The sequence below is a fragment of the Festucalex cinctus genome, chromosome 6 (assembly GCF_051991245.1).
Source record: "Festucalex cinctus isolate MCC-2025b chromosome 6, RoL_Fcin_1.0, whole genome shotgun sequence".
Lineage (NCBI taxonomy): Eukaryota > Metazoa > Chordata > Actinopteri > Syngnathiformes > Syngnathidae > Festucalex > Festucalex cinctus.
Genome location: NC_135416.1, coordinates 27,686,152 through 27,695,528, shown reverse-complemented (window position 1 = coordinate 27,695,528; position 9,377 = coordinate 27,686,152). Strand labels below are relative to the sequence as shown.

Here is a 9,377-nt window from a genome sequence, read left to right as displayed (position 1 = left end):
CAACATGATTTAAATTCAAATCACGCAGAACTAAAATACTAATTTTTCATTTAATCATTCAGGGAGGGAATATTCAAATGTGTCCTGCAATTTACAGTATTAATAGAAAACAATAAATGGGGCATTTGTGGCTGAGGTCCCCTGTGGGATGAGATATGCAGTAAATGTTTGTTGGGGCTTTCAGTAATTTAGCTAAACTTAACGGCTAGCCTAGCTAACATCTGCCTTGTACTGTAATGGATTGGTAAAACAGGGGACTTGTAAATGGTCTGAACTTGTGTGGGTTAATTGACAGGCTATTTATTGGACGTGACCGACAACAAAATGTGACGGGACGTAAAATCGGTTGTAATAGTTTGCAATATGCATTCGTTTCCATCCTTTTCATTAATATTTGATCGATTGACGCGATACAAAGGCGTCATATTTCAATGACTGGAAATTGTCTAGAATGAATAACGCCTATCGATGAACAGATTAAGTTAGCGAGACACAGTTGCAAAATATCACAACCACGTCCGCGTGAATACAGGTTTGCATTAGGCGACTTGACAAGTTGTGTTACCTTGTTTGTGATTGATTGTGTTGAACGTCCGTCAATGGCTCAGCTGCGTGTTAACTATTGATAGTGACACGTACTTCAAACGTGCAGCAGTCACAATCAGACGAGAAAAATGATTTTCGTTCAAAGACAATCATTGGTTCCTCTCTTTATGATGTCTCTTTAATGTGTGCCATTGTGCATTATTGGCGTGCTCGGTCACAGTTTGACACGGTATAGAAATTTGAACATTTGAATTGAACCATCAAAAAATACATCGGTAAGCATAGAAATATTCCGATTTTACGTTATCTTAAATTAAAGTAAAATAATAATAATAATTATTATTATTATAATAATAATAATATTAACAACTCATGTTCGAGAAACGCATCTTGCAGCTACACATGCTGTTGATTAACAACACAATACAAAAAAACAGTAAAGGCAGTAAACAAAAAATTAAAAAAAATACTTAAAACTGTTTGAACAAGGCTCAGAAAATGAATGGATGGATATACAGTACAATATGTATCTCATACAGTACAGTAGAATAGCAAGAGCAACTTTTTGTGCACTATTTTTTTACATGGATAGGCCCCAGCTCTCTCCCAACCCTGATGTAGACAAGCAAGTTAGAAAATGGATTTGGATTTGGGTTCAATAATGGATTGCAAATAAACCTCACTTTTACATTTGGGAATTACAGCCATGTGATGTGGGATGGGCTACATTGATTTTCTGACACGTTGGTGTAAATATTAATCCAACCAACTTTAAATGAGAATGGAATCACAACGTCAGATCTGATTGTTTTGAAAATGTACGTTTATTAGCCCCAATGGAAAGAGCTGAAGACCAGGGAGAAGATGGGGGTGCAATGGAGGCAGAAGAGGACGAAACCGAGCAGCAGGTTGGAAATGAACAAGCCGCAAATGATGGTGAAGAAAATGTGGCTCCCTTTCCAGAGGTAGGCTATACATGTTGTCAAAAATATATTTTAGGATATTTTATTCATTCTTAAACCAAATTATGAACACAAAATCACCATCAGAGTCAGGTGGCTTTATTTTTGTTACCAGCGCAAGCAGGGGCGGACTGATAATCAGAAATGTTGGGAGTTGTCCCATACGTCCAACCCATTTTCGGAAGGGTTCGGTTCGGTTCCTATTTGGGCTGAACGGAACATATGAAACGCGCTCTTTGACTGGGAACCGTTTTAGAGTGTCTCTAAACTAGGGCTGTCAAAGTTAAAGCGTTAATAGATTAATTAATCACAGAAAAATGTCGCATTAATCACGTATTAACGCAGATTCATCACACTTTTTTTTTTTTTTTTACCGCGCTTGAGCCTTGAACGTAACCGCGGATGGTTACATTGAAGGCTGTGCAGGTCAGTGATTAGGTCAATGCACGGCATTTCCTACGCCTGTTGTTCCAAAATGGGCGGGGTGACTCCAGTTGGTGTGCTCGGTGGTAAATTTCGCTTTAAAAAACACCTCGACGGGACTTTAGATAAAACAAAAGTAATTTCCGTTTAATTCATTAATAATTGCTGAATTGCAACCAAATGATATGATGCTGTTACGTTTTGAGCAATACACGCATATGCATGTAATTGCGTACATGCATTTAATCAATGTTTGCAAATGACATTCAGATAATAAAATGCGTTCATGTCAAAATATTACGGTATTTTGTATTTGTTTTATATTACGCGAATACGCAAGTAATTTTGCTGATTAATCGTGATTAATCAAAATTAAAAAGTGTGATTAATCAGATTAAAAAATTTAATCGTTTGACAGCACTACTCTTACTCTAAACACAGTTGCTGTGTGGCACAGTCTGGGGAGAAGGAGGAAGGGGGGTGAGTAGGGCCCTACTCGGCGGTGGGGCCTGCCGGGCGGGCCTCGTTCTGCGGCGTTGGGCTCGGGGGTGCGGGCCGGGGTGGGAGCGGGGGTGCGCCGGGCATCTGGGTTGGCTCGCCGACCGGTATCCGCCCGGGTGGTGGCGGGGGGGGGGGGGGGGGGGGGGCGGCCTTGGTGCTGCCGCAGCTCGGAGGATTCCGGGGGGGCGGTGCTCGCTTTGCTGGGCCGCGGTTGACGGCTCCTTTCTTTGGTGGCGGTCATTATGCATGCCAGATCCATCACACCAGCATCTACTGAAATTCAAACAGAATTCGCCTCTCCCTCCCACTGCTCGTTGAATCAGTGGGTTTTGGTGTCTGTGGATCTCACTTTGCTTTATCTATCCTTCCCTCCTTCCTCTCTTTAGTTTTTCTTCTGGTCTCTTGAGATCTCCTTAAATTGTTGGAATTTAAATGTTTCTGGGGTTAGCGTAAGACTCTGGTTTTGTAACCATGCGGATGGCAGGAGGTGTTTGGTTGGTGCTGGATTTCACATTGATAGACTGGATGTGCTGGTTTCTGTGGATCTCACTCTGCCTCATCTATCCTTCCCGCCTTCCTCTCTTTAGTTTTTCCTCTGGTCTCTTGAGATCTCTTTAATTTGTTGGAATTTAGAGGTTTCTGGGGTTAGCGTAAGACTCTGATTTTGTAACCATGTGGAAGGCAGGAAGTTTTTGGTCGGTGCTGGATTTTTCTTTGATTTATCTTTCTTTTCTTTTTATCTTTTCTGACTTTTTCTCTGGTTTCCTGACCGTCTGAACCTCCCGACTCTGGCGAGACTCTGAAGTATCCGGTTAAGGTGAAGAGTAATGGGACTTTTATTAGGTTTTAGGTGAATTAACGAGTATAAATTTACACGTATTTGCACTCACACGCACGCACGCGCATACGCGCATACACGCACATGTTAAAAAAAAAAGAAAGAAGAGAGAAGAGAGCAATGATGATAAGATGTTGAATTGGTAAGACTATCGAATGAACAATTCTGAGCTCAGAAAAAAAAAAAAGGAAATAGCTATCTTAAAACAAATACTTCAGTCTATGTGCATTATAACATTTAACTTCACTCTTATTTAAGAGAATAATTATGCATAACATGTCAATGTTTATCATTACAGCAGCAGAGGAGCTGTAAACATTAATGCAAATGTTAAAAGTGCATGCATTTTTCTAAATACTGTGCATGTATTCCATACTCTTAAGTTGTTGAATTTTAAAAATCTGTAAGCTATATGTTCCTTTTGTGCTCAGTTAATGCTCAGAGAGCGATAAATGTACTTTTGTCTTGATCAGTGACCAAAAAAAAGCCATATGCTCGACACTATATATAATATGTTGCACTGAGACAACTTGCTTGAGCAAGTAATGACTTGACTGACTTTTTTGGTGACGCAACTTCAGTTGCTTGATTTAATTTCACATGAACTTGGGACACAAGTACTGAGGGCGCAAGATCAAGTCCAGGCTCCGGCCTTCCTGGGTGGAGTTTGCATGTTCTCCCCGTGCCTGCGTGGGTCTTCTCTGGGTACTCCGATCTCTCCCCACATTCCAAAAACATGCATGGCAGGTTAATTGGGCTCTGAATTGCCCCTAGGTGTGTTTGTGAGTGTGGATGCTTGTTTGTCTCTGTGTGCCCTGCGATTGGCTGGCAACCAGCCCATGGTGTACCCCGCCTGCTGCCCAAAGCCGAAGGGGATAGGCTCCAGCACCCCTGTGACCCTTGTGTAAGCAGTTAAGAAAATGGATGGATGGATTGATGGATGGATGCATATTATTACTTTAATTTAGTTAGTTGAAATAGGTTCACGTAACACAACGTGATTTGGACTTACTGCGTTAACCAGAAACCAAACAATCATAATCAGCCATCTTTGATGTTTACATTTGCCTCGAACGCTTTGAAGCCAAAACTTGGATAATCCAAGTGGGATAAATTTGACTTCCCACCTTCCTCGAATGCAGCATAGATGTACACATGGGTGGCATTTTCTTTCTTTTGTTATTTACGTAGACTTTGCGCTGGTAGAACTGGGCGTAATGGGCGTTTGCGCTGTTGTGCACGTTTGTGGGACGGAGCAGGGTGTTTTCCCGGGCAATTGCAGCGGCATCAAATCAGTTGCAGAGGGAGATGTGCTCAGAAGTCAGTAAACCTGAGTACGCTGGGCTTGACATTGCAGGAACAGAGATAGACTTGCTCAGGTCTGTGCATGACCTTGGCAGATAAACTTCAATATCTCCCTGTGCGGATGTGATCTGGGCAATTTGAAACCACCTTGCACCTACAACTTGTGTGGGACCCCTCCCTGACGTACTCCTCACGACCCACACCACTCATTGTACCGCGCTGTCAGGGGTGATGCATTACAAATATATTAAGGATGATGATGATAATAATCTGTCCAATGAATTGATTTGTTAAATGATTCAGTGGGTTTGTCCCACGCAGCTGTCAAATTTACGAATGAAATACGATAACATCACGCCACACATGTCCACAGCGCACCAATATGGCTGCCTGTGCCTCTTTCAAATGCACCAAAATCGCGTTAGATCACCTGTGCTGCAAAATAGACTTCCTTTTAGGCAGTCTAATTTCTGCTGCATTCGAGAAAAGTAGGCAGTTGGACTTTTCTGACTTAATTCCTTTCGAGGAAAGATGGTAAATCAGTGTCCCAGTTCAGAGCTCAAATCAATATCTTAATGTTATAGCACGGTGGTTGACTGGTTAGCATGTCCGCCTCCCAGTTCTGAGGACTCGGATTTGAGTCCAGGCTCTGGCCTTCCTGGGTGGAGTTTGCATGTTCTCCCCGTGCCCGCGTCGGTCTTCTCCGTACTCCGGTCTCCTCCCACATTCCACATACATGTATGGCAGGTTAATTGGGTGCTCCGAATTGTCCCTAGGTGTGCTTGTGTAAGAGGATGGTTGTTCGTCTCTGTGTGCCCTGCGTTTGGCTGGCAACCAGTTCAGGGTGTCCCTCCGGGGTTTGCCATTGTTGAGTCCTGAGGTGGTGTCCTTTTTTTTCCCCCCCAACTTCACGACTCAGATTTCGAAGTTCTAAGGGGCGTTCCTGTGCATACTTCCTGGTATGAAGTCAGAAAAGTCCAACTTCCCACCTTCCTCGAAAGTAACATCAGTCTACTTTTTGTGACCAATTTGGCAATGTACTGATGGCCGTGGCAGTTAGGGATGCTGGAATGACCAGGGAGGCGTACTATGTACATAGCAAAAAGTATGGAATCACCAGTCTTGGACGAGCACTCACTCAGACATTTTATTCTGTAGATCAAACTCAGATAAAAAGCATGAAACAGTCGTAAGGTCATTCCAAAGTGCAACATCTTGGCTTTCAGAAACACTAAAAGAAATGAAGAAAAAAAAACATTGTGCTGGTCAGTAAATATTACTTTTATAGAGCAAGTGCAGGGAAATAAATATTGAATCACTCCATTCTGAGGAAAAAAATATGGAGTCATGAAAAACAAATTAAAAAAGAATCAAAACACATCACTAGTATTTAGTTGCACCACCTCTAGCTTTTATGACAGCTTGCAGTCTCTGAGGCATGGACTTGATGAGTGACAAACAATATTCTTCATCAATCTGGTGCCAACTCTCTTTGATTGCAGTTACCAGATCATCTTTGCAGGTCGGAGCCTGTGGACCATTTTTTTCAATTTCCACCACAGGTTTTTAATTGGGTTGAGATCTGGGCTATTTGCAGGCCATCACATTGACTGGATGCGTCTTTCTCCAAGGAATGCTTTGTTTTTGCTCTGTGGCATGATGCATTGTCATCTTGGAAAATGATTTCATCATCCCCATTTTTTTCAATTGAAGGGATAAGAAAGCTGTCCAAAATGTCAATGTAAACCTGTGCATTTATTGAAGATTTAACCACAGCCATCTCCCCAGTGCCTTTTGCCTGACTGACATGCAGCCCCATATCATCAAGGACTGTGGGAATTTTTATGTTTTTTTTAGGCAGTCCTCTTTGTAAATCTCATTGGAACAGCACCAAACAAACGTTCCAGCGTCATCACCTTGTCCAATTCAGATTGGTGACTCATCACTGGATAACCTTCATCCAGTCATCCACAGTCCATGATTGCCTCTCCTTATCCCACTGCAGTCTTGTTCTTTTTTGTTTAAGCGTCAATGAGCGTCAATTTTCCTTTCCTTTTTCCTGTATGCAAATCCCATTTCCTTCAAGCGATTTTGCACAGTTCTGTCACATACATTGACTCCAGCTTCCTCCTATTTTTTCTTCATTTGTCTTGTTGTGCATTTTCTGTTTTCAAGACATATGGCCTTTAGTTGTTTGTCTTGATGCTTAGATGTCTTCCTTGGTCTACCATTACGCTTGACTTTAACAACCTTCCCATGCTGTTTGTGCTTGGTCCAGATCTTTGATACAGCTGACTGTGAACAGCCCACATCTTTGGCAACCATATGTGTATGTTACCTTCTAAGCTTGATAATCCTGTCTTTGGTCTCAAAAGACATCTCCCTTGTTGGAGCCATGATTCTTGCCAATCCACTTGGTCCAGCAGCCCTCCAAGGTGTGATAACTGCACTGTTTTTAACTGCTGCCTAATGAGCAGATGTAATTTGAGGCAGGTGCCCAATTAAGGAAAGGAAATTGACTGGGTGTGTCCTTATTTTCTGCTCAAAATGGAGTGATTCCATATTTTTTTCCTCATAATGGAATGATTCCATATTTATTCCCCTGCGCTTGATCTATAAAATTAACATTTACTGACCAGCACAATGCTTTTTTCTTCATTTCTTTTAGTGTTTCTGAAAGCCAAGATGTTGCACTTTTGAATGACCTTACGGCTGTTTCATGATTTTTTCTGAGTTTGATCTACAGAATAAAACGTCTGAGTGAGTGCTCGTCCAAGACTGGTGATTCCATACTTTTTGCTAGGAGTAGTATACCAAATTCACAAGCCTAACACTAGACTAACACTTGCCCCGGCACAAAAACTGAGAGGCTCCCGTTTTACAGACTGTTGAGCGCAGCCGACTTTCTGTTACCAAATTAGATGATGTGCTTTGTCTTAAACTTGTCACTGTCATTGTTGTCACAGGATCAGCCTGAATCTGAGCCAGTTGATGTGGGCTCACAGCCAGAGAGTGGTGCTGAAGAAGACCCTGTTGAGAACATACAGTCTGGTCTGCTTATTACAAAATTATTGGGTTACAAAGAGTTATTGATAAAAGTTAAATGCTTAAGTTAAAAACTTACTAATTTATCAGTACCATTGGAGATAGCTGAAGACCAAGGAGAAGATGGTGGAGGAATGGTGGCAGAAGAGGACGAAACCGAGCAACAGGATGGAAATGACCAAGCTGGAAATGTGTCTCCCTTGCCACAGGTACACGTTTGGTTCTGTCAAAATATGTACATTATCTTATTCATTTATTTCTTTAACCAAATACTGTAATAAATACAAACCCACCATCAGGACATTGTCTTTAACCTGTCACTGTCTTGTTGTCACAGGATCAGCCCGGATCTGAGCCAGTTGATGAAGGCTCACAGCCAGATAGTGTTGCTGAAGACTCACTTGTGAACATTCAGTCTGGTCTGTTTATTACAAAACGACTAGGTTATAAAGATATAGAATAAAGAAAAAAATGCAAGAATAATGCAACCAATTGTATATGAGAATGGAATCAACATGTTCTTCTTGTTTTAAAAATGTACTATTTCATCAGTGCCAATGGAGACAGCTGAAGACAAGGTAGTAGATGACGGGGGAATGGGGGCAGAAGAGGAAGAAACCGAGCAGCAGAATGGAAATGACCAAGCTGCAAATGATGGTGAACCAAGTGTGTCTCCCTTTCCACAGGTACAAGTTTGGTACTGTCAAAATCTCTCGAAAAAGTGGTGGAATGAAGTACTCACTTTTTTTTTTTTTTTTTTTTTTTTTAAACTTAAGTAAAAGTACAGATATGGGTGCAAAAAAATTACTTAGTGGGAAAAAAAATCTATTTAAGTAAAAGTACTCAACTTCAAATGCACTTAAAGTCAAAGTATTTGATCCCAATCCCATCAGACTTGTTTACGTAAATATCAATTAAATATGATTAAATAATATAACTACAAAATATCCATATAAATAACTAGCATAAAAGGACTGCACTAATTTATTAATTTAGAACTAAGCACAGTAAACAAGATGGGAGTGTTAAAAAGTGGAAAATAAATGCTTACTTGTACATTTTTGGAGATTTGATGGTGAGTTTTTGAATGCAAACACTTCAGTTTTTGGCAGGAATAGGAGGATCCGTTGTTGACATTTTTTTAGCGCATGCGCGATGGCTGAGTGGCAGGAAAGATGGCTGGCTGTATAGACACAGCATACACAAAGAAAGTTAGTCGGCGAAATCGTCGCTATTTAAGCACTTTAACGGCCGAAGGGCGGAGGAGGTTTACGGAGAAGCTCAATGTATTGGTGACAAAACTGAAACTATTGAACGCCCATATGAGAGGAGGGATGATGACAAAATTTGCTCAGACTCACCTGTTTCTTAGCCACACATCTGCTTTGGGGACATTTACTCTTATTTAATACAAAGCCCTGTGCAAAGCTGTGTAATTATTCTTCATTGAAGTGTGAACTTGTGGCACTGAAGGGAAGGAAAGTCTTTCACATTACATTTACATCAATAAGCACCACACCTTATTCTTTATTTATTTAAAAATGCAGTGACACTTGTCCTGTGTGTGAGAATTTCAATGGCATCTGGGATAAACATATAGCCATGTTACATAGCATACTAGCATTGGCACACCTTTATTAAAGGAGCTGTCAGGATAGGACATACAACGATAGCTACTTACTGTGTACACAAGAATCGAAACACCGATGCAGAATGCAATATTTATTCAGAGAAGATGAACAATATGTGGACACTCA

At 41.1% G+C, this 9,377-nt stretch overlaps 1 protein-coding gene across 1 annotated transcript in view; it reads left to right on the top strand.

Annotated features, from left to right (window-relative positions):
- The first annotated feature begins 653 nt into the window (after positions 1 to 653).
- LOC144020129 (coiled-coil domain-containing protein 40-like) overlaps positions 654 to 9,377 on the top strand; it is a 55,237-nt gene continuing 46,513 nt past the window's right edge. Inside the window, exons 1-6 of the mRNA XM_077523243.1 lie at positions 654 to 821; positions 1,378 to 1,511; positions 7,542 to 7,626; positions 7,711 to 7,829; positions 7,958 to 8,039; positions 8,173 to 8,306. Coding sequence (XP_077379369.1) covers positions 1,383 to 1,511; positions 7,542 to 7,626; positions 7,711 to 7,829; positions 7,958 to 8,039; positions 8,173 to 8,306 — 549 coding nt within the window. The 5' untranslated portion in view covers positions 654 to 821; positions 1,378 to 1,382. The remainder of the gene's footprint in view (positions 822 to 1,377; positions 1,512 to 7,541; positions 7,627 to 7,710; positions 7,830 to 7,957; positions 8,040 to 8,172; positions 8,307 to 9,377) is intronic.